The sequence below is a fragment of the Taeniopygia guttata genome, chromosome 4A (genome assembly GCF_048771995.1).
Source record: "Taeniopygia guttata chromosome 4A, bTaeGut7.mat, whole genome shotgun sequence".
NCBI classification, from domain to species: Eukaryota; Metazoa; Chordata; class Aves; order Passeriformes; family Estrildidae; genus Taeniopygia; species Taeniopygia guttata.
The window spans coordinates 16,408,967-16,436,272 of NC_133029.1; the positions used below are offsets into that span (position 1 = coordinate 16,408,967).

General features: G+C 57.9%; 2 protein-coding genes across 5 annotated transcripts in view; one reads left to right on the top strand and one right to left on the bottom strand.

Annotated features, from left to right (window-relative positions):
• The window catches only part of LOC100221700 (actin-binding protein WASF3-like), a 28,187-nt gene extending 13,056 nt beyond the window's left edge, over positions 1 to 15,131 (bottom strand). The window contains exons 1-7 of one of the 3 annotated variants that reach the window (XM_041716213.2): positions 14,978 to 15,131; positions 3,952 to 4,104; positions 1,770 to 1,904; positions 1,494 to 1,647; positions 1,107 to 1,224; positions 831 to 946; positions 111 to 368 (exon numbers count right to left, since the gene is read on the bottom strand). In XM_041716213.2, coding sequence (XP_041572147.2) covers positions 111 to 368; positions 831 to 946; positions 1,107 to 1,224; positions 1,494 to 1,647; positions 1,770 to 1,904; positions 3,952 to 4,084 — 914 coding nt within the window. In that variant the 5' untranslated portion in view covers positions 4,085 to 4,104; positions 14,978 to 15,131. Of the gene's footprint in view, positions 1 to 110; positions 369 to 770; positions 947 to 1,106; positions 1,225 to 1,493; positions 1,648 to 1,769; positions 1,905 to 3,951; positions 4,105 to 14,977 lie in introns of those variants that run through there. The other 2 variants (XM_030272873.4, XM_072929253.1) reach the window with 2 other exon arrangements.
• An 8,611-nt stretch (positions 15,132 to 23,742) lies between these two features.
• The window catches only part of SLC16A2 (solute carrier family 16 member 2), a 40,757-nt gene continuing 37,193 nt past the window's right edge, over positions 23,743 to 27,306 (top strand). The window contains exons 1-2 of one of the 2 annotated variants that reach the window (XM_072929254.1): positions 23,743 to 23,823; positions 24,160 to 24,316. In XM_072929254.1, coding sequence (XP_072785355.1) covers positions 24,256 to 24,316 — 61 coding nt within the window. In that variant the 5' untranslated portion in view covers positions 23,743 to 23,823; positions 24,160 to 24,255. Of the gene's footprint in view, positions 23,824 to 23,937; positions 24,317 to 27,306 lie in introns of those variants that run through there. The other variant, XM_030272877.4, reaches the window with a different exon arrangement.

Genomic DNA, 27,306 nt, shown 5'->3' on the forward strand with positions numbered 1-27,306 from the left:
TGCAGAGGAGAGCTCTGCTGCTCCGTCAGCCCAGAAATGGGAGGTCAGACCCCCACCAAGCCTCCCTTCCTTTGGACACCCGTCCAGCAGCAATCAGGCTGAAGCTTTACCCGTAATCCTTGACTAGGTGGGGTCTGGGCCCGTTGAGGACGGCCTCGGGGGGCGGCGGCGCGTGGGGCTGCTGCAGGCGGGTCAGGCTGTTCTGGCGGCTGCCCGGGGCCGGCCGGAACACGAGCTCCGGGGGGTTGGTGGCCGCCAGCCCCTCCTTGTGCTCCGCCGGGGCCAGGTGGGCCGCCGGGGCCAGCAGCTGCGCGGGGTGGTTGGGGCTGGCCGGGTACGAGTGGTCGGCAGCGTCCGACGCGTAGGACCTGCGTGCAGCACAGGAAAAGCCCACTGTTGTACTCCTGAGGGAGCTCAGGGGGTGTGGGTTTGGGGGTATTTTGGGGTTGAGACGACAAAACAAGAAAAAGCCATGAAAATATCGATGTACGAGACAGCAGAGTGAGAGCAGAGAGGAGGAGGACACAGCAGAGCTGAACCACTCTCTTCCCTTAGCTGCGAAACGGAAAGTGCTCCGGTTTTATCCCAGGGCCGAGGCTCCTCCTGAGCTCCAGGATGACACCCTGGGGACACCAGCTACTCATGAAGCTACCACAGGCTAACAGCTGAGCACCCCGACCCTGCTGTGGGCAACACGTCCCCCGCAACGACGAGAGGAAGAGCAAAGCAAAGGAGAGCGGTGAGCTGAAGGTGTAGGAGGTAGAACCTGCCTATTATCTGGGGACAGTGATCCTTCCGATGATGCCATGTGATAGGGGGATGGTGAGAACCTGTTATCCGGCCGGAACTCTTTATCATACGCCATCATGTTCCACTCCAGGCGCCGGTTGCGGGCTTTCCTCACTTTCTTCACCTCCCGGGTGGAGTCCTCCACCAGCCGCTGCTCCTGCGGGAACACAAAGCCGCGGCTCCACCTCCAGCCCGGCTCCTCCGGACCAGGAGCAGTCCCTGGGGAGCATCACCCAGCCCTGTGAGATGCACCCAGCGCACCAGGAGGTGACTGTCCCCAGGTCCAGCCCCCTTGTCCCCCTCCTGCCCTCAGCCACCTTCTGCCTGCGCTTCTCCTTCCTCTTGTCTTCTGTAGCCTGCAGCATCTTCTCCTTCCATAAGTTGAAGAAGTAGGAGGGGTCGGTGTAGAATTTGAGGCCGTCCTTCTTGTCATCCCTGGGGGTTGGGAAGGAGAGAGAGGGTCACCAGCCACAGGAGAAGATCCCCTGTTCCCCTTCCCACGGGCTTTGGTATGATCGTGACCGTGAGCTGTTGCCCCACCACAGACACATCCAACACAGCAGCCAGCACCTGCAGGCTGTGGACACGCGTTCCAAGCATCCCACGCCATGGGGGAGGCAGCACAGCACACAAATGGGGGGCACACCTGATCCTTCTCATGGAAAGGACCCCCTCAGAGCCCCCGGGAGAGCTGTGCCCCGTACCTGTAGGGCGTGAGGATGTTGAGGGGCGGGGGTTTGTCGCAGCGCTGGTACATCTCCATCACCGGGTTGGGGATGGAGTTGCGGGACACGACCTGCTGGTTCTGCACCGTGGAGCTCTTGAAGGCTTTCCTCATGTTGATGTCCTGCAGCGAAACTGGGGGGCACAGGCAGGACAAGGGATGCAGGGGTGGCCTCAGCCCGCCGAGCACGGCATGGCGGGGGTCTGGTCCCCAGAGCACGCCTGGACATCAGCCCAAACCAGCCCCAGCCCCTCACCTTCCTCCACGGTGGAGTCCAGCTGCGTCACCTTGATGACCAGCAGGTCCACCCTCTCCTGCAGTGAGTTCATCCTCATGTAGAAGCTGTTGGCTTCGTTGAACAGCTCTCCGAAGATGTCCTCTGCGTGCCTGCCTGGCAGGGGACAACGCGCCCATCACCACAGCAGGTGGCTCGCCCAGCTCAGCCCATCCCCTGCACCACCCACCTCCCCACTGGCTCCCTGGGGTGCTCTCCCCCAGCCTGGATTTCTGGGAGCTTGACATTTCCCCCTCTCTCAGCCCCTAAATTATCAGGTTATCCCAGAGATCCGAGGCCTTGAGAGGAGGAACATCAGGGGATGGGCAAAGATTTCCAAAAGAGACTCTTACCCCAATGTGGTTTTCCAGCTTTTTATTCTGCCATGTCCAGGGGAAAGAGAGGGGCAAAAGGGCAAACAGGAAGGGTCAGGGGTTTATCTAGGCTTTGGACAGGGAGGGCTTCTCTGGCTCTGCACCAACTCCATCAGGGCAGGAAGGAGGGGTCCAGGTTTATCTGATCAGAGTCACGGGGGTCCTGGGATATGGGGACAACATGGCCTGAGCGCACTGTAACAGGAGCTGAGTCTCATCCTCTCCCAAAGTGCTGCAAGGAGGCAGGAGAGCCCAAACGAGCACCCCTTTCCAGTGTGAGCAGCACCCACAGGGACACAGAACATTCACAGTGCCCCAAAGAGCCCTTGGATCCATCAGGACAGATCTACCAAAAAAATGACCGTCACACAATGTGACCTGGGGAAATTCAGCCCAGGTAGAAAGCCAAGAGCAGGGCAGTGGGGACAGTACCACAGCAGGGAGGATCTGTAATTTGTTTCACTTTATCAGTTCTTTTCCTGCATCTCTCAGTGCATCCCTACAACAGCTTATTTATTTAGACTTATTTATTTAGGATTATTTAGCTTTTTATTAGGGTTATTCCTATCATGGTGCTGAGTGAGTATCTGGCAGAGCATTGCTGATACCTGTAGGCTACAGCACCTGTTCCATGCCATGCCATGCCATGCCATGCCATGCCATGCCATGCCATGCCATGCCATGCCATGCCATGCCATGCCATGCCATGCCATCCCATCCCATCCCATCCCATCCCATCCCATCCCATCCCATCCCATCCCATCCCATCCCATCCCATCCCATCCCATTTGATTCCCTTTTCCCCTGGATAAGAAGCTGAGCAGACATGGGTGCTGCTCGTGTGAGCCACTGCACTTCCAGCAGCTCCCTATGTCCTGGGTTTATTTTTCTGGGAGTATTTTAGAGCAGAATCTACTTCTGGAGGTGTGTGAAAGAGCGGGGGGATGAATAGCTTCTCTCTATTTTAAGTGGATATTCTGCATGAAATAAGTTGCCCCTGTTAAACCTTCACAGTGGTGTGTGCAGTGCTCTCATCTGCCCCTTTTCTGCTGAGATCAGTCCCAGGGCAGGAAGACAGCTGAGGGTTTAGACCTTTGATAGAGACCTCTCTTCCTCAAAAAGCTCTAATTTTAAAAAGAATAGCTTGGGGTATTTTAAATCTTCACCTGACCTTCCTATTTCTGGCCAAGTGGAGAAGCAAGGGGCTCCTGAAAAGCTTTCCATCCCCCACTGCACAAATCAGCTGTGGGAGGAAAATGGGTCTCAAAATGTCACCAAGTCCCCATTTTGAGCTTGGCAAAAAAACCCCCAAAGATTAAAGTTTATCTATGTATCTATATAAGTATATATCTATATCTATAGCTATATATCTATATAGCTAATAATATAAATATAATAAATATAGAATAATATAAAATAAATTGATAATAACAATAATAATTTATTTTTGAAACAATTAATTCTGTAAAATTATATGAATAAATATATATAATAAAATTTAAAAATTAAAAGCAGGCGCATCCTCCTCTTTTCAACAATCTGGATAATTCCCACTGAATTAGGAGTGGCTGCAGCCCACATGGCTCTCACACAACCCCTGTTTCTCTGTGTTTGAAACCAGTGGGAGTGACTGGAGCATCCCATTGGCATCCAGTGCCATCCCAGTACCATCCCAGTGCCATCCTGGTGCCATCCCAGTGCCATCCCAGTGCCATCCCAGTGCCATCCCAGTGCCATCCCAGTGCCATCCCGGTACCATCCCCCACCGGGGTGGCTGTGCCATGACTTACTGAGGCTGCCCAGCTGCTTGATGATGGCAGCCAGCGTGCTGTTGGTGACACACTCCAGCTCACTCGTCACCCCATCGGGAAGGGCCCCCCGGCACAGGTGCCGGGGCTCGATGTTCCTCTTCACCAGCGGCATGGTGAGCCCTCACGCCTCTCCTGGGAAAGGAAAAATCCAAATACACAACTCTCACCATTTCCTGTTCCCCCACACTCCCTCAGCTTCCTCCAAGAAGTTCCTCCAGCCCACGCCGGGACGGGGCAGGTGCAGCAGGACTTTTCCAAGCAGGGCATGGATGCGTTCTGGGGGTGCAAACCTTGGATGCCAGGCTGGAGGTGTGGATGTCCCTGCCTCTGTGTCACCGTGTCCTTTCCCACTCACTTCCCAGAGCTGTGCTCAAGCCAGGAGCAAACTGCCCTGTGCTGCAGCCCTTCAGCTGGCCCCGAGAAGCCTCATCCAGCCCAAAGAGAAGCGAGGGAGCGCTTGTAATGCCATTATTTCCAGCTCACTGCAGGCTCTCCAGGCTTTTATTTGTGCACAAACTACACTGAGACAAGCTGCTGTGGCCAGCTCATCCCAGCTCCCTGCATGGCCCCTCAGCATCCCTGGGTGCCCCCATAACTCCTGTGTGAGCCTCCACAGCATCCCTGGGTGCCCCCATAACTCCTGTGTGAGCCTCCACAGCATCTTTGGGTGCCCCCATAACTCCTGTGTGAGCCTCCACGGCATCCCTGGGTGCCCCCATAACTCCTGTGTGAGCCTCCACAGCATCCCTGGGTGCCCCCATAGCTCCTGTGTGCACCCTCACAGCATCTTTGGGTGTCCTCACAGGATTTCTGGGTGCCCCCACAGCTCCTGTGTGCACCCCCACAGCATCCCTGGGTGCCCCCATAGCTCCTGTGTGCACCCCCACAGCATCTTTGGGTGTCCCCACAGGATTTCTGGGTGCCTCCATAGCTCCTGTGTGTACCCCCACAGCATCTTTGGGTGTCCTCACAGGATTTCTGTGTGCCCCCATAACTCCTGTGTGCACCCCCACAGCATCCCTGGGTGTCCCCTGCTGCACTGTCCCCCCTGAACTGGGGATGGTTCATTTTCTACAGCGTTTAAGGAGATGTAGGGATATCAAAGGCCTCATCCCCACTGAGGGCACCCATGGGAGCCGCAGGGAAGGATGAAGGGTGGGCACTACGGGCTGTGGGGTGCTGGGGACAGGGTACTCTGCTGATGTGAAGGGTGACTGGTGGGAAACAGTCTGGGAAAAGAGGCAAAAAAGGAGCATTTATTATCCACTGTGGTGTCTCCTGGGACTGGGACACAGACCCTGGGACTGGGACGGGGACACAGACCCTGGGACTGGGACTGGGACAGGGACACAGACCCTGGGACTGGGACGGGGACACAGACCCTGGGACTGGGACTGGGATGGGGACACAGACCCTGGGACTGGGACTGGGACACAGACCCTGGGACTGGGATGGGGACACAGACCCTGGGACTGGGACTGGGACAGGGACAGGGGCACAGACCCTGGGACGGGGACATGGACAGGCAGTGACCCCACAGGCTCACACAAGGGGTCTTGAGTGCCACGAGTGCATCCGGGCTCAGCTCAGCTCCCAAAGCAAACTGGTGGCAGTGCTGACCAGAGGGCACCAAGAGCATTCCCAGAGAGCAGAATCCCCCCGTTTCACGTCCCGAACATTCCCCACCATCCCCATCTTTCCCAAAAAAGCCGCTCCCATCATTCGCTCGCGGAGCCAGGGATGCTGCTCGCTCGGAGCCAGCGATCTGCGGAGTTCCCATTTTTTGGCCCCGGGAGCTCTGGGCAGAACAGTTTCCCTTTGAGAGCACCCGGCCAGCGCTCCCAGCAGCGGCAGCAGCTCCTCCGCTGCTTTCAAATGCAAATTCCAGCTCCCCCCATGGAGGAGCCCAAAGCCTTTCCCAAGGGCTGGGCTCGGAGCCCTCCGCAGAGCTTTGGGCTCGGAGCGGGCTCTGTGTCCTCCAGTGCTCCCAGAGCCCCTGCTCACGGATGTGGTGCTGTCCCCGCCTCCCAAAAATCACATTTCTGCCGTTCCTGGGTGGCAGCATTTGCAGGAGAGGCTCTGCTCTGGCCATGTACAACCCCCTCCCCTTTCTGGGCACCCCCGAGCCCCCCAGGCCGTGCAAAGAGCTGAGGCAGCTTCACCCCAAGCTGGTTTTATGGGTCACCCCAAAACCTGCCCTCAGAGCTGAGCCCTGGCACGTCCCAGGGCTGCAGGGAAGGGAGGGCACAGGGCAGAGCCCTTAACGAGCTGCCCGGGCCCAGCAATTAGAGCCAGGGAACAAAGAGCCATTCTCAGCATCCCCTTGGGCCACAGCCACGGCCACGGCCACTGGACACAGCCCTGGTGTGGGAATCCAGAGCTTCCCTCTGGCTGCCCTGGCAGGTCTGGGACCCTGGCAGGGGTCAGGAACCCCCCTGGACAGAGCCCCCAGAGACACTGTCTGTGATCTCTGTCCATGGAAAAGAGTTTTCAGTCTTACAGGATGAATTACAAGCTCTGAGTGTTTGATATAAGTAATAATTAAGTGTGGCACGGGTGCAAAAGTAAAATTTTAGGATTCTAGATTAGAGGTCCAAAGGGGACAAGATGGAGGAAATTGGGTGTGTCTTGTCCTTTTTCTCCTTCTTCATGCCCTCCATGTTTCACTGTGGTGTTGGCATTTTTCTGTTGGTTCAGGCTGGGGACACACTGTTCAACGTAGGTGACAGATATTGGCACGTTATTGTAAATCCAGCACAGGTAGTTTGTGGTATTTAATGTTTGTACCATCCCACTGAGGGCAGAGCCCCACACGCTGCCCTGCAGGACAGAGCTGCGGCAGGGCAGCAGAACATGTTAGAGATAAACAGAATAAACAACCTTGGAACAGCACAGACCAATTATGGCTTCTGCTTTGGCAGCGGGGCTGAAAGACAGAGACTTTCTACAATCTCGGAATCATCAATACCACAGATTCCAACACTGTGGCACCTGGGGCTTTTTGTCCCTGCACAGGGGACCCAGGGGGAGCTGGGGCCACCTGAGCCCGCAGCCCCCACGGGGACCTTGGAGCAGAATGAAGGAAAAAAAAGGATTTTGTGGTTTGAAACTTCCCAGCAGGGACAGATTGGAAGAGAGGCAGACAGTGGGTGAGGGGTATGGTGGCAGCATTTGAGATTATGCCATGGGAGGGCATCCCTGGAGGAGGAAAATCCCTTTAATCTCACCCCAAAGAGGCCAAACAAGACTCAGAGCTTGCAGCAGAAGGAACCGAGGAGGAGTTTGGCACATTTTTATGCAAGGACAGCCTATAAAGGAAATTTTGAGCAAATCACAGGAACAGATGCTTTCCAAATCCCCCAGTTAATGGAGCACAGGGATCAGAACCCACGGACAGCCCTCCCCTGACAAGAGTTCTCTCAACCTGCTGCACCAACAGAACCACACCTCTGACTTCTGCCTTGAAATCCCAACTTCTCACCTAAAACCTGTCACCTCCAGGCCTGTCCTGAGTCCAGTTCTCTGGGTGGGGATGGGCTGCATGTGACTCCAGAGAGGCCAAATTCATTTCTACCAAGAGGCTGCGCACAAATCCTGAGCACTGAACCTGGCCAGAGCCTCAGCAGGGGATGCTGAGCTGTGCCCAGCACTGCTCCTGCTCTTCCTGGTATCACAGGTGATTTCCAAGATGTCAAGGGCGTGATTTGGAATGGCAAAATCTTTTCTTCAGACCTTCAGGAAAAGGCTCCCAAGGACAGGGATGCTCTGGGTGCAGGCTCTAGGATCGTGTACATGAATTAAAACCTGTGGGATTTTGCTGTGTCCTGAGTAGAAGGAAGCCAGGAGCCCTCAGTGAGGTGGGGTCAGGATGCAGGAGGAGGAAAATGGGAGCCATGAACTCAGCATGGATTTCTTGGAGGGGGAAGACAGAAGAAATGGGACCAGCCAGGCACTGGTTCAGGTTTCAGGTGCATTGTGGGGATTGTCCCATCACTCAGCTTTTCCCTGTGACTGGAGAGAGCCAATCACTCTAAATCTTGTACTGGGAAATGCCACAGGTGAGGGGAGACACTCACCAGCTTCCCACCTGCTTCCAAAGCCAGTGGTGGAGCTTGGAAGGGAATCAGCTGAGCTGACCAGGCAGGGGAGGACATGGGACAGAAATGAGCTGTTTATTGTGCCCTAAGATGCTGATTTGTGTGGGAGTCCAGGGCATCCCTCTGGCTGCCCTGGCAGGTCTGGGACCCTGGCAGGGGTCAGGAACCCCCCTGGACAGAGCCCCCAGAGACACTGTCTGTGATCTCTGTCCATGGAAAAGAGTTTTCAATCTTACAGGATGAATTACCAGCTCTGAGTGTTTGATATCAGTAATGATTAAGTGTGGCACGCGTGCAAAAGTAAAATTTTAGGATTCTAGATTAGGGGTCCAAAGGGGACAAGATGGAGGAAATTGGGTGTGTTTTGTCCTTTTTCTCCTTCTTCATGCCCTCCATGTTTCACTGTGGTGTTGGCATTTTTCTGTTGGTTCAGGCTGGGGACACACTGTCCAACGTAGGTGACAGATATTGGCACGTTATTGTAAATCCAGCACAGGTAGTCTGTGGTATTTAATGTTTGTACCATCCCACTGAGGGCAGAGCCCCACACGCTGCCCTGCAGGACAGAGCTGCGGCAGGGCAGCAGAACATGTTAGAGATAAACAGAATAAACAACCTTGAAACCAGCACAGACCAATTATGACTTTTTCTTTGGGGCTGAAAGACAGAGACATTCTACAATCTCAGAATCATCAATACCACAGATTCCAACAATTTGCCCCAAGGAACAAACTACCAGCAGCATCTCAAATCCAGAGTTGCTGGCAGCACTGAGGAGCAGCCGCTGCTGTCCCAGGAGAGTTCTGGGCAAGAAGAGCTGCCCCAGTCTCTGTAGGGCAGGCTGGGCTGTGACCTGCAGCTGCTGACCCAGGGGCAACCCCTCCAGCTGGCTCCTTCCAGATGTTCTCCTTCACCTCAGCAGCACCAGCATCTGGCAGTTTACATCCTTGGGGGCCATCAGGGCAGAAAAGCAGTTCTCATTTTGTAACAGGATCCAAAAAAAGGAGTTTTGTGTCCTGTCATTGCTCCTTACATTCTTGGCACCAGCCTTCCATGTGCCCTCATCCCCTCCCTGCCCCCAAAGCCACTCTCTCCCACTGGGCTGTGATTTACAGCCCTGTAGGCAGATCCACACCTGAAGGAGCAGGTGTGCTCTGCTGGCCCTGCAAGGAGGGACAGGCAGGTGACCTCAGATCTCTCAGGTGCTGCTTAATCCCTGTGGCACATTTCTGGCTTGGACAGTACCCAGCAGCTGCAGACCTGGAGCCCTGCTTGGTGTGGCATGAGAGAGAAGGGAGAGATGTCCTGGCTCCCACCTTCCTTCACTGAGCCGTGGTGGAGCAGAAAACCATTTTGGGGTTTGTTTTCTGTGGGTGATCCCTGCAGGAGAAGCCTGGAGTGGGAGTGGAGCCATGGCAGAGATGGGCAGCACTGGAGGGAAGGATGTCCATGCTGCCATCGAGGCACCTCCAGGATTTCTGATGGGATCAGGGGTGCATGAGCAGCAGGAATGAGGGAAACCTCCTTCACTCTTCAGACAGCCAGGAAAAACCCCGAGCTTGCATTTGGGGAGGATGTGGGGTACTGTGTGGTGAAGCAAACACCTCAAGACTGGGAGCTGGGATCAGCCCTGCCTGAAGCTCAGTTCTGGGCCAGGCTTTGGGGCAGTCTGTTTGCTCAGCCCTTGCAATCAAAGCTCTTTCCCAATTTGGGCTCCCCAGGGTCCTTCTGAGCCATGAGGAGCAGACACTGCCAGGAACTGGAGGCTTTTGCAAGGCAGCAAATCTTTGGTCAGATGCCAGGAGCCAGAGTAGTGAAAAAAAACAAGAGATATGTTGAAAAACCTATTAACCATGGACAAAAAAGTTTGTAAGTGAATATTCAACAAACAAGAAGTGCCACATCTTGTGGTGGCTGCTTGTGGTGCAGAACCCTTGGAATGGAGGGGTGAAGAAGGGCTGGGGGCAGAAGGGAGGCACAAAGCAGTCCTGAAATAGTGAAAGGAGCAACAAAACCCCTGAATCTGAAGTCAGGGAAAGGACAAGAGGCAGAGCTGACACTCAGTGGGGTTGTTGGTGCCTGAAGGAGCTCATCCTGTGGAGTTTGGCAGGATGGATCTGGCAGAGAAGAGGGTTGGGAAGGATCTGGGGGTGTGTGATGCTTCTGAGCAGACAGAAATAGGTGTAGGTGTGAAAGCAGCAGCTTCTCGAGGTGTCGATTTGTGGAGCTCTGCCACAGCGTGGTGGAAACCAGCGTGGGATGGTTCAAAGAGCAAGAAGACAAACCTGCAGAGGGCAGAGAGGCCACCAGCAGCCACCTCATGGTTGAGGGGCAACCTCTGGTTCAGGTGGCCCTAAACTCCTTCTTTCCTACCAGTCATGGGGAGAGCAGAGCCTACAAGGGCTGAAGTTTTGTTGTCTCAGGAGAAGTTCAGCCAGGAAAAGCTGTGCAGGTGGCTCTTTGTGGTGCAGGGGAAAACCTGCCTGGGAGAGCTGGGCCAGATCTGCTGATTTACCTCCCACAAAATGGAGCAGGAGCTGCACCGCAAGGACTCGCTGCTCCAATTTACAAAATGCATCTGCCACCACTTCTTCATTTGCTGCCAGCCCCAGTGCCTGAGAACACCAGCAGCATGACAAATGTCACTGCTCCCTGGGAAGGTGACTGGTGCTCCAGAGCTGCTGTCCAAAGGTTCATTAAATAGATTAAAAGCAGCTGGATCCCAAATAAAGCAGAGGGCAGGGCTTCAGCAAGAGTGATTTCTCAGGGTGGCACTGGGGGCTGGTGGGCATGGGAGGAACGATGCCACTGCCTGCCCCTTCCCTGGGACCTCTGCATCCCAAAGGAGCCTGGCCTTACAAATGGTCTGGGGCCACGGAAACATCCCAGCAAAGCATCAGGTGGAAAAATGCCTCAGAGGCTGAAAACCCCCGGGTGTGGGGTGGTGGTTTTGTCCCCCATCCTCAGGATATCAGAGAGGCTGGAAGGCAGGGCTGAGCTCGCTGTGAAACCAGAGGAGAGGTCTCAGCCCCGGGTGGCACAGAGGGATTTTCCTGCCGGCCAGGACAGATTTGGGAGGAGCTGGGGAAGGGCCAGGCCCTGCTGCCAAAGGGGGCAGAGGGCTGTGTCGGGCTGGCCGGGGGGCACAGCTCCAGGGCTCCCTGGCCGGGCTGGAGCCCTGACCCGTGTCCCACCGCTGCCGCCTCTCCCCGGCCCCTCCTGGGCCAACTCCACCAGAGAACACTGCACAGCAAAGTGCAGCACAACGTGAAATCATAGCTAAAAATATTCCTCGGGAGCTTTGTTAGTAAATGCCACCGTTGGTGGTTTGGTTTGGGGGATATTTCCTCCCCTCCTTCTTCTGTAAAATGTTTCAGCTCTAGGAACAGCACTTGACTGAACAGTCTCTAAACCCCCACCGCTCCCGAGGGATGGGCTCTGCAGCACCAGCCCTGCTTAGGAGGATGCCATAAAAGCAACTGCCTCGCCACCCTGGGGTCAGTACAGAAACCTCGTCCTGCTGTGAGTCTGGTTTAAAACAAACAGGCTGCTGCAGGGGTTTTACCTAAATGATGTTTCTTTTAGGGTAGGTGAGAGCAAATGTTGTAAATCACAGAATCACAGGAAGGTTTGGGTTGGAAGGGACCTTTAAGATGATCTCATTCAACCCCCTGCCATGGCAGGGACACCTCCCACTGTCCCAGGCTGCTCCAATTCCCAATGTCCAGGGCTTTGGACACTTCCAGGGATCCAGGGGCAGCCACAGCTTCTCTGGGTACCCTGTGCCAGGGCCTCAGCACCCTTACAGCCAATAATTTCATCCTAAATTTTAATATAAATATTTCCTCTTTTGGTTTAAAGCCATTCCACATTGGCCTGTCACTATTTCCCCCTGTAAAAAGTCTCTCCCTCCTTTTGATAAGCCCCCTTTAGGTACCAGAAGGGGCTCTGAGGCCTCTCCAGAGCCTTCTCTTCTCCAGGCTGAACAACCCCATCTGGCAAGTGGATTTTCAGGCAGAACTTTCCTTGGGGTTCAGTTAACACGGAGTTTGGGTTCTGTTGTTTGATTTCTCAGAAATTGGGAGCCCTGGCAGTGGTCACGGAGCTGAGGGCCACTTCTCCAGGTCCTTCCCATTCACCCTTTGCCTCTATCTCTGCTATGGATACAGATCAGAGTATCCCTATCCAGGCAAAATCCATCCAAAAAAAAGGACATCCATCCCGATACCCTAATGCTGAAGGGACAAAGGAGGGGGAAAGTTATGGATGAAACTATGCACGACCCTCCTCCATCATCCCTCGGCTGCTCCACGCCTGCTTCCTGCGCCAGGAATGCCCGGGAGCAGCGGCACTGCCTTCATCTTCAGAGGAGGAGCCAGGGGCTGGGGCTGTGGGAACACGGCACAGAGCTCTGCTTTGGCTGCAAAAGATCCCTGCTGGCCCAGGAATCATGTGTTGTTTTTAATGATTCTATCACCAAAGGAAAATCTTCAATGACAGCTTTTTTCCCCTTTTGTGCCCAGCTCATTACCAGAAGGATCTCCCCCGCTCGCTGCCGGGCTCTGCGGGCAGGACGCTGCTGAACAAACCAGCCTTTTTCTCCCCAGTATAGAAGGCGCTTTGATAAACTGGGGAAACCCTCGGCCAGCAGAGAGGGGATTTCTGCCTTTGGGAAGAGCCGCGGGCAGCGCTGGCATCTCCATCCCCGGAGCAGAGCGCTCCCAGCCCGCTCCCTGCCGGGCTGCCTCTCCCTGCTGCTCCCCAGCCTTTTCCCCTGGGTTTTCCCAGCACAGCCGGGCGTGCACCCCACAAAACTCCGGGTGCATGTGGGGAAGAGGAGGCACATCCCAGCCTGGAGCTGGCTGCAGCCTCGCTGCTCAGAGATGTGCGAAATGCCCGCGGGGTGCAGCTCAGAGGGTGTCTTTTTGGATGAGCAGCTCTGCAAAAAAAAAGGGAAAAAAAAAAAAAAAGAAAAAGCGTTCTTGCTTTTCTTTTTTTATTTCTTAACACTTCTGGCTCGAGGGCTGTTGTTCGTAACTTGTCAAGATCTTGGCATCGGCGGCTGATTTGTCATCCACCATAAAATGGAGGATGAGCATCTTTGGTTCAGAACTGGGCCAAGGGAGATGACAGCTCAAAGCAAAATATGCTTCATCTCCAGTTTTCTCCGCGGGCATCAGCTCCCGGGAGAAGGAGCGGACATTTGGGGTCTGGGCAAGAGCCCTTCTCCTGCTCTGCGTTTGCGACAGCACAGCCCGGTGCACATTAACCCTCTGCCTGCCAGAGCAGCTCTGCCGGACTGATGCCGCCACCACCCTGCCCTCCTCACCGAGCTCTGCGACCTGTCACCCTGGGAGCTACCGAGACACTCAAATACCACCAAAACGCCATTTTTCAAAAAGAAAATGACCCCGGCAATCTCATTAAAACCCAGGCAGTGAGCTGCAGCGTGCGGGGTGTGCCTTGGCACGCTGAAGTTTGGAAGATGAATTATTAATCCTGCCATTCCCGAGCTGCCCGCACATCCCGGCGCTGCGCTCCCCTCCCCTCCTCCGGCAGCGTGTCCGGCCGCTGGCTCCGCTGTGCCGGCCACACAGAGCAGCCACAAAGTCCCTTAGAAAGCATCTCAATCCGCAGGTAATCCATCGCGCCCACACCGCCACGAGGCAGCAAGAACTCCAGTTTGAAGCGAGAAAATTAAAGCTCCTTGCAAGTAGCTGAATCACTGAGCGTGGAGGCCCGGGCTCGGCAGCTTTGAGGGGCTCTGGGCCCACCTGCAGCTCTGCCCAGGGGGGTGCCCGGGCTGGGGGGGTCACCAAGGGGGCTCTGAACCCGGCAGGGCTCCAAACGCCTGGGAGGGCACCAGGATGGGGGGGGGGGGGGGGGCGTGCATGACAGGTGACAGCAGGTTGTGCCCTGCTCAGCACTGTCCCCTCTGTGTCCCAGCCTCATATCATCCTGCAGAGCCCCCCCCCCAATTTGGACCCCCCCCCCCCAATTCCCCAGCCAGGGGGTGAGGAGCCCTGCCCTGTGCTGGTTGTGGGAGCACAGACAAGCGTGGGCCCAGCTTCTCCCGCACAGTGATGTAAAGGTGAAGGATCCTCCCTCCCCAGGATGGCAAGGATGTCAGGTGAAGCCCCCCCGCCCCCACCCCGCCCCCATGCAAGGGTGCAGAGCAGCCAGGTCCTCCTCCCTCTCCATGTAGGAATGCGAAGTGACAGCGCACACACCCCCTCCCCTCCCAGCGCAAGGGTGCAGGAGGCCCGGAGCATCGCGGTGCAAATGTGCCAAGCGCTGCCGGGATCCTTCCCCCCGCCATGCAAACGTGCGGAGCAGCCTGACCCCCTCCAGGCAAAGGTGCAAAACGTGGAGGATCCCCCGACCCCCGTCCATGAATAGCTGCAAAGTGGGGGGACCCCCCACGCAAAGATGCGGAGCAGCTTGGACAGCCCCTTCCCAAAGCAAGGATGCGAAGGGATGGAGGACAGCCCCCCGCCCCCGGGCACGGCTGCAAAGCTGGGGGGGATGCAGCAAAACGGGGATGCAGAGCGGCCCTCCCCCCACCCCCCCAGCAAGGATGCGAAGGGACGGAAGAACCCCCCATAAAGGATGCGAAGGGATGGAGGATCCCCCCAAAATGATGTAAAGGGATGGAGAACCCCCTCCCCTGCAAGGACTCCCCCCGCCACCGGAAAGATGTAAAGCAGCAGAAGATCACCCACCCCCCATGCCAGGATGCAGAGCGGTGGGAGATCCCCTCCACACACCGATACCCACCCAAACGGATGAAAAGATAGGGGAGACCCCCACAAAAAAGCCGCGACGCCCCCAATGCCCCGCGAAGGGACATCCCCATATGCGCGCTCACACCTGGGGGCACAGGGACCCCCCGCATCCCCTGCGCTCACCTCCGCCGGGCCGGCGGGGCCGGGCCGCGTCTCGGTGGGGCCGTGCGGGGCCGTGCGGGGCCGTGCGGGGCCGTGCGGGGCTGCGGCCGCCGCCGGCGCTGCCCGCGCCCCGCGCCCCGCTCCGCCGGCACTGCCCGCGCCGCTCCGCAGTGCGCGCACGGCGCATGTGCCCCGCACCGCCCCCGCCCCGCTCCGCCCCGCGCCCCCCGAGCGGCCCCGGCACCCCGGGGTGCTGCCCGCGCAGCTCCGCCTCGGGGCTCGCACACCGGCACACCGCCCGGCCTCCCCGAGCGGCCCCGGCACCCCGGGGTGCTGCCCGAGCAGCTCCGCCTCGGGGCTCGCACACCGGCACACCGCCCGGCCTCCCCGAGCGGCCCCGGCACCCCGGGGTGCTGCCCGGGCAGCTCCGCCTCGGGGCTCGCACACCGGCACACCGCCCCCCGAGCGGCCCCGGCACCCCGGGGTGCTGCCCGAGCAGCTCCGCCTCGGGGCTCGCACACCGGCACACCGCCCGGCCCCCCCGAGCGGCCCCGGCACCCCCGGGTGCTGCCCGAGCAGCTCCGCCTCGGGGCTCGCACACCGCCCGGCCTCCCCGAGCGGCCCCGGCACCCCGGTGTGCTGCCCGTGCAGCTCCGCCTCGGGGCTCGCACACCGCCCCGGCCTCCCCGCCGCTTCCCCCCGCTGGAAATCCTCCCGCTGGCACGGCTCCGCTGAGAGGGAGAGGTTTGGGCATCGTCTTCTCCAGGTGTGGCATTGCCACCATCTTCACCTGTGCCCTGTGGGGTCCCTGGGTGTCTCCCCGAGGATCAGATCCAGGCCGAGTGGTTGTTCCGGGGTATTGATGAAGCTCCAGGAAAAGCGGCGTCCTCCCCAGATTGTCACTGTCACCAGCTGCTGGTGGCCGAGATTTGGGGTCCTGTCCTTGGTCATGTCACAGAGATACCCCGAGGGCTGGAGCCTCTCGGCTCTGGGGGCAGGCTGGGAGAGCTGGGGGTGTTCACCTGGAGAAGGGAAGGATCCAGGGAGACCTCAGAGCCCATTCCAGGGCCTAAAGGGGCTCCAAGAAAGATGGTGACTAAGTTTTAAGCAGGACCTGTTGTTATAGGACAGTAAGTGATGGTTTTAAAATAAAAGAGGGTAGATTTAAACCAGATATGAAGCAGTTTTTTACAACGAGGGTGGGGATACCTGGCATAGGGTGCCCAGAGAAGTGGATCCCTGGAAGTGTTCAAGGTCAGGATGGATGGGGCTTGGAGCAGCCTGGGATAGTGGGAGGTGTCCCTGCCCATGGCAGGGGGTTGGACCAGAAGACCTTTAGAGATGCCCTCCAGTCTAAGCCATGTCATAACTTTGTGCCCCAGTGCCTGCACTGGACCATATTGAGTGCAAATATTTGCAGGAGCCTCACCTGCCTGGGGGTCTAACAAAATCCAATCCCGGGAGTCCTAGAATCCCAGAATGGTTTGGGTTGGAAGTAACCTTAAAGACCATCCAAAACCAACATCCCTGCCATGGCAGGGACAAGTTCCACTGACCCCACCCCAGAGCTCTGCCCTTCCCAGCCCACTCCAGCCACACCAAACCCATTCCAGGCTACATCCACACTCCAGCCCCAGTGACCAGCAGCTGCATGTCCATGCCAAGGATGCCAGCAGAGCCAGGGCAGGCTCCAGTGACCCCACAGCCCTTCCTCAAATCCCTGGCCATGCCCCTGCCCAGCCAGGGCAGCCAAGGGGAACTCTGGGCTGGAGGCTGGGGGTGCAGCAGAGCAGGGCACCCACAAATCAAACCTCAGATCCTGGGGGCAGTTCTGGGCCCCTCAAGAGAGCCATTGAGGGGCAGGAGCATGTCCAGGGAAGGGAACGGAGCTGGGAAGGGGCTGGAGCACCAGGAGAGGCTGAGGGAGCTGGGAAGGGGCTCAGCCTGGAGAAAAGGAGGCTCAGGGGGGCCCTTGTGGCTCTGCACAGCTCCTGACAGGAGGGGACAGCTGGGAGGGTCAGGCTGTGCTCCAGGGAACAGGGACAGGAGGAGAGGGAACGGCCCAGGCTGGGCCAGGGGAGGTTTAGATTGGACGTTAAGGAAAATTTCTTCACTGCAGGGGCTGTGCCCTGGCACAGCTGCCCAGAACAGCGACAGAGTCACCGTCCCTGGGGGAATGTAAAGGATGTAAAGCTGTGGCATTTGGGACACGGGTTAATGTTGGGTTTGGCGGTGCTATGGTGTGGGAATCCAGGGCTTCCCTCTGGCTGCCCTGGCAGGTCTGGGACCCTGGCAGGGGTCAGGAACCCCCCTGGACAGAGCCCCAGAGACACTGTCTGTGATCTCTGCCCATGGAGAGGAGTTTTCAATCTTACAGGATGAATTACAAGCTCTGAGTGTTTGATATAAGTAATAATTAAGTGTGCCATAGGTGAAAAAGTAAAATTTTAGGATTCTAGATTAGGGGTCCAAAGGGGACAAGATGGAGGAAATTGGGTGTGTCTTGTCCTTTTTCTCCTTCTTCATGCCCTCCATGTTTCACTGTGGTGTTGGCATTTTTCTGTTGGTTCAGGCTGGGGACACACTGTCCAACGTAGGTGACAGATATTGGCACGTTATTGTAAATCCAGCACAGGTAGTTTGTGGTATTTAATGTTTGTACCATCCCACTGAGGGCAGAGCCCCACACGCTGCCCTGCAGGACAGAGCTGCGGCAGGGCAGCAGAACATGTTAGAGATAAACAGAATAAACAACCTTGAAACCAGCACAGACGAATTATGGCTTCTGCTTTGGCAACGGGGCTGACAGACAGAGACTTTCTACAATCTCGGAATCATCAATAACACAGATTCCGACACTGTGGGAATGGATGAAGGCTTTTCCACCCTAAACAATTCCACGATGCCGTGATTCTACGACTGCTGTAAGTGCAGCCGCTACTAGAGGGCAGAGCGAGCCGGGAGAGACACGGGTGGTTCGAGCCGTGCGGGAGCTGCGATGCAAGAAACGCGTTTGCTTCCCTTGCACTGAGCGTGTGGGGGAAGAAAGAACTTCAGCAGCACGAGGGATAATCTGTGACACGGTTTGAGGTTTGGAGGGAGATGACTCACGCTTTGATTCCTTCCCGGAGCGCTCCAGGGCGGGATTAAGCGCTGCTTGTCAGGAAGGAGCCGCATCCAGCAGCGCGGAGGCAGCGGGGAGAGCTCCTCATCCCCAGCTCATCAGGAAGAGAAAAGCGGCATGGATGAAGGGCGAGGGCACCCCAAAGGGGACAGCTGTCATCTCCTGAGCACGGCTGGACCAAGGGGTCTGGCACAAGGCTGTGTCCCAGCCCAAAGCCCGGCTCTTCTGCAGGCAGCGGTGTAAGGGCAGCTCTGCCATGCCCGGGGGAGCCCGGGCAGCTCTGCCGTGCCCCGAGCAGCTCTGCCGTGCCCGGAGGAGCCCGGACAGCTCTGCCGTGCCCGGGGGAGCCCGGGCAGCTCTGCAGCCCACGCCCGCCTCGCTCCTGTCCCTCCTGCCTGTGTCCCCAGGGACCTTCCCCGAGCAGCGGACACTCGGCTGGAGATTTTAGATTCATCCTGGACTGCCTTGGCCAAGCTGTCTGTCCCTGTGCTGGTGCTATCTCATAAAATGAAGTAGTTTTCCATAAGCCAAACAGAGCCAGAAGTGCAGCCGGTCTGGGCGAGGAGGCTGATGCTGCTCCCAGGACAGCACATCCTGCGGCAGCAGCAGGCAGGGATTTGGGGACACACGTTTGGCCGGGAGGGGTGAGCAGCCCCCCAGGACAGAGCTGCCCCCTCCTGCCCGCAGCCCTCGGTGCCCGCAGCCCGCTCGGAGCAGCCCCGGAGCCCTCAGCCCTGCCAGGAGCAGCTCAGCACGTCACACACCCTCGGAGCGCCAGGAGCAAACCCAAGGGGTGGCAAACTGCCCAGGAGCCCCTGGAGCCCCCAGACCATCTCCTGTAATCCCGGGTGCTCTCCCACCCCCGAGCTTGGGGGGCACAGGCAGCTTGGGAGGGTGAGGGCAGGGGGAGGGGAAGGTGCAGACCGCAGCACCCACAGATCTGTGCACCTTCAGCACCCTCAGCCTCAGCCCGGGCTCTTCCCCGCTCTGTCACAGCACACGTGGGGTTCCACCCGAGTTTTTCTGTGTGGCAGACCAGCAGTGTCCTTTGCTCCAGCTCAGGGGCACAAAGCAGCTGCACTGAGGCTTCTCTGCTCCCCGAGCCGCTCCCCCTGGAGGTGCCTGGGCTGGCTTTGTCCCGGGCTGTGGGACAGGAGCCTGCAGAGCTCCCGGGGATGTTCCAGGCTTGCCATGAGCCACCTTTGTGCCATGCTGGAGCTGGGCAGTGCCCCCACCCTCCAAAGTGAGGAGCTGATGGGGAATTCACCCTTTCCCAAGGGAATTCATTCCATCGCTGGATAAACTATGCAAATATCAGTTAATAACAGTAAATTAATGAACCATAGGAAAAACATTCCCTGGGGGCACATCCACAAAGTTTTTGCTAGTGGTTCCCTGAACCCCTCAGGGTTTTGGGCAGCTTGGGGTCAGCGGTGGCTCCCACATCAGCGACACTGGGGACAAACAGGCACAGTGGGGCCCAGGGGAGCACCCAGCCCCAAACCCCACCACCCCTCCATCCACCCCAGCCAGCTCAGAAGCCAAAGGCTGTGCAGCTGCAGTGGGATGCCAGGAGGCTGCCAAAGCTCTTCATTTTGGGTTGTGGACCCCCAGCTGGCCCAGGAGGAGGTGCTGGGTGCCGTGGCACGGCCGCACGCGCTCGCCTCCCGCGCGGGCTGCTGCGAGGGCTGAGGTAATCCTGGGTAATTCCTGACTTCCATGGAAATGCCTCCGGGCCGCGATGATTATCGCTGTAATTAGCCTCTCTGATTTTTCTTGGTGTTCTATAAAATATTAATTTACAGCTGGATCCTTGCCTCCTTTGTGTGCCGGCTCGAGCTCTTCCCATCAGCAGAGCATCTCTGGCACCTCGCGCCGAGGTGCTGTGGGGTTACGTGGCAGAGCTGGGGCGGCTGCGGCGTGGTTGGGGTTGGTGGGGCTGGGCAGGAACTTCCACTTCCCCACAGGAACGTGCCCTTGTAGCTCCTATTTCAAAGGAAATGTGGGAAACCAGTGAGGCACGCTCAGAAGATGCCCTCCACACCTCTGCAGCTGGATGGTTGAAGGTGAGCAGGCAGCTGTGTGGCTCCAGAAGCCCTTTAATACAGCACAGATCCACCCTGTTCCTCTGTTTGGGCCAGAAACAGTGGTTTTGCTCAGCTGTATGAAAAATCAGGTAGGGCAGCAGTGTCTGAGCAGCACCACGTTCCCCACCCAGCCTGGAGCCACTGGACTGGACACGGTGCTGTGATTTCCACTGCCAAAATGGAGCCAAGTGTGGGGTTTGGAGGCACACGGTTCCCTGAAAACCCACTGCTCACACCAGCACTTTTAAATTGTCTCATTTTTCAGCCAAGCTAAGTAGAATCGACTTCAATCTTGCCAAAAAGGTGGAAAATGCCACCTGTGATATTTTTGATTCCCAACGCTGGGAAGGTCAGGCAGAGGAAGGACATTGCTGTGTGCTGGTCCCCTCTCTGCCTTCTCCCTGGGACAAGCCTTGAGCTCCAGACTCTGCGTTCCAGTATCCCTGCCAGGGAGGGAGTTCTGCCACGTCCCTAAGGCTGCCCCCGAGATACTTTTTCCTCTGGGACAGTGTCTGCCAGGCCAGATGCAGCAGCTGTCTTAACTACAGCTCCAATCTAAAGAAAGGAGCATTGCTAGTGACAGGGAGGGGCTGTGCCAAGCATGTGAATGTCTCTGCTGAGAGCTGCTCGCCACCAGAGATGTTTTCCTGGAGCTTTTGGCCCTGCAGCAGATGCTGTCAATGAGGTTTTGTCCTCAGGACAACTCTACAGGTCCCTGATGCCTTGAGAGGCTCCTGGAACAGAGGCTGGACAGAGTTAAAGGATTAAAGCAGGGATTTATTAAAAGGCCTTCACAGGATTCACCTTGGGCAGTGCAAGAGCCTGGCTGAGGCTACACCCAAGATGGACCCAAGTCAGGAGTTTTCACACTTTTATAAGTTTTGGTCCATTTCCATTTTGGGGTTAATTGTCCAGTTACAGCTCCAGGCGATGCAGTCCCATCCTCCCAGATTGCTCTCCTCCATTCCCTGTTGTTTGCACTTTTTGGGCATGAAGCTGCAGCAGTGTCCTTGGTTCTGGGGCTGGAAAGGGACTGAACTGTGAGGAGAACGTGCTAACACTTTATATGAAATTCAGAGTTAAATACTAATGCAGTACAAAATCTGGAAAATAGGAAAGCTAAAACTTAAGGCATCGTCCCCATGTCACTAAAACCAAGCCAGGTTGCAAAGCCACTGGGGATTTGTATTCTCCGAGGCCACGTCCTCCCCCAACACTTCCCAAGCTGTTTGCACAGGTATTTCCATTCCTCCTCCCCTTCTGCACACCCAGGCTCACACACTGGGCAGGAACCAATCCCTCTGGCAGAGGCCCTGGCACCACGGTTTGGAGCTGAGCACACGCTGCTGGCAGCCACGCCTTGCCCGGGTGGCCGGGGGCTCTCAGCTGTGACATGAGGTGCTCCCTGCCAGCTCTCAGGGATGCCAGATGCGGATCTAGAGAGCCTGGAGGTGCTGCTGCCATCCACTGCATCCCTCACCAAGCTGGCAGGCTCAGGGCTTTGAGGGAAACCATGTGGCAGACACAGAAGGGGGTTTTAGCATTGAGTTCAACCAGGGAAGAGCAGGGTTTTCCTCAGTGTTGCTTTCATCTTGTGGTTGTGAAGCCGCAGAGCCTCTGGGTGGGATGTTCTGTGTTCTTACAGCAGGCAGAGCTGTTCCTGCCTGGATTTCCCAAAGCTTCCCAGGATGCATCTCCCTCCTTGATGAAACCTCCCCTCCATCATCTCACCCAGCCCAGAATTTTAACCCCCACTTTTTCAGCCCCTTCTGTGATTTTACTCCTCAGTCTCACTGGTCCAGTCCAGCCCAGTGATGCCTGGGATAAAAAATGCTCTGTCCAGGCACCATGCAGCCAACATTCAGAAGAGGTGCTGCTCCCTGGGTTTTGTGTCTGGCTCAAGGTCCAAGGAGCATTAACCTCCTGTTTCCCACTCTGTGAGAGCCTTCTGCAGCTCCAGAGGGAAGAAGTCTCCATAACACAGTGCTTTCTATGGCAAAGAGGTCTCCCACCTCTCTCATTGCTGTTTTAAATCCAGCCTTGCTTTGCTGCTGTGGAGAATTAACATTTTGGGGGGCAGCTTCCTTGTGAACCACCCGGCGTACCCCAGGCCTTCTCTGTCAGCTTGCAGGGGTTTAGCTTAACAAAATAAACCCAGCAGGCCAGGAACCTGAGCAGGCTTTCTGATGATGCGGAAATTAAAATTTAGCTGCTCGTTGTGTCGGCAGAGGGCAGTGGAAGATGCTTCCAAACCTCCCAAGCCTCCCCCGGCCGCGCTGTGGAGATGGGGATCCGGGGAGGAGACTCCACCAGGGAGGAAGGGAAATAAAAATGCAGTTCCTCCAGCAGCGAGGCTGACCTGAGCGCGGCGTTCCCAGCGGGCAGCCCACCGTGCTGGGGGGATTTGGGCTCCTCCAGCGGCGCCGTGCCCAGGAGGGAAGGCGAGGCGAGGAGACCGCGCTCCCCATGGGCGCATCCCTCCGGCTCGGCTCTCGCCATCGCTCACGGCGGCTGCTCAGAGCCGGGCAGAGCCGCTGCTCCTCATCCTCTGCCCGGGAGGAAGCGGATGGCGATGGGGCTGGCAGTGATTTGCCGGCGGGAAGGCCGAGGAGAGGTTTTTTCTGGCTGCAGCCGTGTCCCAGAGGGGTTCTCCAAGCCCGGCGAGCCGCAGCACGTAGACAAAAGTGTTCGCAAGCCGCAGCCCGTGGCCGAGCGCTGCTCTCCGGCTTGGGAGAGGCAGGGAGGTGGTGTGGCCCTGCCGCCGCCTCCCCGCCGCTCCGCACCCTGCCCTGTAATTAATATCCCTGGAGGTAAAGAAAGAGCAGCGGGAGGTTGGGATGTATTATTTTACTCTGATAGGAATCTGACACTGACACAGCCATTAGGGGAAAGAAAGAATAATAACTCAGACTTGGCGTATATGAAAGCATAAATACCTTCAGCGTGTGAAAAGACAGGCTTTAATATATTGGTGGCTTCGTAATTATTTATTGAAAGAAGGGGAAAAGCAGAGCTTGCTGCAAAACAAGTCAGAGGCGAGGGAACAGCTCCCAAAATCATTTGGTTTGGGTGGCCGCTGCTATCCCGCCAGGGGAAGGCAGCGTGGGGTGACCCGCGGCCCTGGGGACAGCCCCGGTGCCGGGGTGATGCCGGCGGCTTCCCCCGGCGAGAAGCCGGGTTGGTGTCACACAGAGCTCTCCGAACTCTTCGGGGTAGGGCACGCCAAAAATCCCACCGGGCTGCCCGGCGTGGGAGGAAACGCATCCCCTCGCCGGCTGTTCGCCACCTGCTCGGGCGGCTCCGGGGGCTTCGCCGCGGGGCGGAGGGAGCGGCAGCATCCCCAGCGGGGCACCGAGAGCCCCGCGGGATGCCCCGCGGGATGCCCCGCGGGATGCGCCGCGGCCGGGGCGCCGTGCGGGGCCGGGGGGCGGCGTTGGCTCCCCCAGCGCTCGCTGCTGCCCCCCGGCCCCGCCGGGCCCCGCGGGGGCGGCGCTGGCGGGGACCCGCCCCGGGCCGGGCCCGCCGCAGGATGCGGCGGCGGGGGCGGCGCGGCGGCTCGGCGGGCGATGCGGGGCCGCGGCCGGGCCCGGGGCCGCCTTTGAGCGCCGCGGGGGGACGGGAGGGGGGCGCGGGCGGGCGGGCGGCCCCCGCCGCAGGTAGGGACGCGGGGGCCGAGCGGCGCGATGGAGGAGGAGGAGGAGGATGGAGGCGGCGGAGGGGAGGCGGGGAGTGAGGCTGCGGCAGGAGGGGGCGGGCGGGGGGGCCGGCCGGGGGGGGCGGCGGGCATGTGGGACCGGCTGCGGGGCAGTCGGGCGGCGGGCGGCGGCCGGAGCGCGGCCGCGATGGCGCAACGCGACGAGAAGGTGCCGGCGGCGGCGGCGGGCGAGAGCGAGCCCGGGGCCGGGGCCGGGGCCGGGGCCGGGGCCGGGGCCGGGGCCGGGGCCGGGGCCGCGGCTGAGCAGGGACAGAGCGGGGTCGCCGCGCCCTTTCAGCCCCCCGAGGGCGGCTTCGGCTGGGTGGTGGTCTTCGCCGCCGCCTGGTGCAACGGCTCCATCTTCGGCATCCACAACTCCTTCGGGATCCTCTACATGATGCTGCAGAGCGACCTGGGCGAGGAGAAGAAGGATCCGGCGCTAGAGTTTAAAACAGGTATGGGCTCCGCGGCCCCTTCCGCGGCCGGGCAGTGCGGGCGGGGGCTGCCCGAGAGGAGCGGGGAAAGGTGCGGCGGCGCGGCCGGCGCTGCCTCCCGGAGCTGGAAGCTCCTTGTCGGCTGTGTGGAACCTCGATTGCTCCCTGCCCCCTCTATCCTCGTAGCCGTGGCTATATTTATCTCCGACAGCATCATGTGTTTCTAAGCTCCTATGTACTCAATTAAAAGTAATTCGGCTGAAAAACACGCCCGTAGCTTGTCCTGCCGGTGTGTCTTGGGGTAAAGCAGAGCAGCACTGGTGAATCAGCTGCTGGGTGTGAGCCACCCCCTCTAGTTTTCTTTGTTATTGTTCTATTTCGTGAGTTTTCAAGCTTTCTATCTGTGTGCTTTGTTGGCCGGGGTTGGCTCCAGGAGAGCATCTGCCCCGCTGGGACGCTCCCTCCGAGCCGTGTCCATTCATGGGACGGCCGGCACAGGGCAGGGCTGGCAGCGCCACCTGCGCGGTCACTCCGAGGGCAGCGCGGGGTCTCCAGCATTTCACATCCCTGAAAAGCAAGATCCATGGACCGCACCCAGCCTTGGTGGGACCTACCCAGTTTTGGTAGGACCGACAGGCCTCGCCAGGGTGCAGACTGGGTAGGGTTAATACGGAGAACAGGGTTGTTTCTTGCTGCCAGGACCCTGCTGTTGAAGTAGACTTGGCAGAGGGACACCAGCCTGCTGGCGTGGTGGTCCCAGCTGGACACCGGTGTTGGGAGGCCCAGCCTTGTCCCAGGTCCTGCTGTCCCCCCTGGAAGATCACATCCATCCTTGTGATGGACACCCGTGGTCCCCCTTGCTCTCATCTGCCAAGTGGAGATGAGCACTTGATACTGAGGGAACCTGCCTGTGGTGCTGTCCTGACTCTGGCTGGGACGTGGGCAGCAGCCAGGAGTGTGCAGGGGAGAGATGAGTGCCAGGGCTGTGTAAGGACCTTAAAGCCTTGTTTTGGGGACCAGCGTTGCCCACGCTCCCTCCCTCAGCTGGCGCATGGCTGGCGAGTGCAGCGGGGAGCGCGCCAGGATGAAATTCATTACGCGATCCACCACATCTAGAATCCCAAATTAACTCCGTGATACTCTTACCAGGGAAACGATGGGACTGTGTAATTACGGGTACTAACAGAGTGCCACAGCGAGCTGCGGACGTGTGGGCAGTTGTAATTGGGGTGATGGATGGGCTGGGAGTGTGTGTGTGTGTTGTGTGTGTGCGCATGTGATGCCCAGGAAGCTCATAGTGTAGCTCTCTGTTTCCTGCTGCATGTGATTGTATCTAGAAAGCCTAAGGCAGGGCTCTAAAGGTAAAAGCGGTAACAAAAGAAATTAAATACTGCAAGTTCTGGTGGTTTAAAGGCTTTGTGCCCAAGACAGAGGTTGTAGGAGTCAGCATCTGCCTCTTGCTCCTGCCATCTATTTATTTAAGGCTATGACCGCACAGAGGCCTCCAAAAAGAAAGGCGTGTGGGTGTGCTAGGTGAACCCAGGCTGGGTAATTAAATTGCCTGGGTGACAAATATCTGCATTTTGGTCTGGGTGTTTAATGAAGAGGCCGTTAATAACTGAGTCGTGGTTCCGAGGCTGCGGTGCCGAGGCTCCGGCGGCGGTGGCGGATCCATCTGCGGCACCTCCGGGGCTGCAGCTGCACTGGCTGGGGCTGAGGGCAGTGGGGTGCAGCCCGGAGCCCCCCTCCAGCCCTTCCTCCCTCGCTCCCACCCCTCCCCGCTCAGCATTGCATAATTTCCCCGCGGCGCTCGTTTGCGTGCAAACATAATCAGGAAAATATCGTAGCTCCTTTCCAAGCACTAAGTGATATGGCCTTCCTGAAAAGACCGGTGCTGTCTGTTTGTCCTCCGACGTCACTCTGAGCCCGCCAGCTGCAGGCAGCAGCCGGACCCCAGGGAGCCCCTCATCCCCCGCCAACAGGGAGCAGGTTGGGAGGATGAGGATCCACTCCCTGCTCCAGCCCCAGCATCCAGTATGGCTGTGGGCATGGCTCAGCCTTTTGTCTCTGCTCTTAAACCTCCGCAGGTCTCAGGGAGGTGGGTTTCTATCAAACAGAGGGTTTGGAGGCAAAATGGGGAGTAATGCTGTCAGCTGGTCAGGCATCCCTTTAAAAATAGGGTTCTGTTTATGCTAAAGCGGGTGCTAGTCGGCACTAAACAATAGCCGCCCCGGCTATAATTATCAAGGTTTATTTCTTGTTTGCATTGGTCACATTTTCTTGCGTTTGATCTTGAGAAACGCAGGATCTGTGGAGTTCAGGTCTGGGGTCAGGCTTTGAAAACAAACCCCGTGGCAGCAATGCATCGAATGCATAGGCTCCTCTCTTTAAAGAAATATACTGTGCTGCCTATGTCAACAAGCACGGCGGGCTGGGGCGGGCGGGCTGCTGCGACCACCGCGTGCCCCTTCCCCGCGGGACGCCAGCGCGGGGCCTGCAAGGCGCTCTCTGTGCTTTCAGGTTTGTTTTCTTGCGGGGGGAGTGGAGGAATGCTGAGACTGGAATAAAAAAAATAATATACATGTGAACACTCAGCCAGGAAAAAAAAAAATCCAGCTTTGCTGGAGAGGTGTTGAGTGATGCTTGAGGGTGTTTGCTGGGAGATGAGTGGTGACGTTTGCCTCCGGTTGTACAAGGCTCGTTCCTGTGCTGAGGGATCCACGGATCCGTGGCTGTCCCGGTGCTGATCCCACAGTGAGGGCTGACACTGAGCCAAGGGCCAGATGAGCCAGCCCAGCACCCTCATCTTCCTCATCTCCAAAAGCCCTTTTGAGTGGCAGCACAGTCCTGGTGAGCATCGGCAGGGCACGAACCTTCTTACCTCAGTGTCTGCTCTGCCACCGTTGGATGTGCCCCAAGCTTGGGAGGGGGGACAACAAGGTGGCCTTGTCCCCGACCAGGGCTGTGCCCTCAGCCAAGGAGCCTCCCAAAGGTCCCAGAGGGTGTTCCAG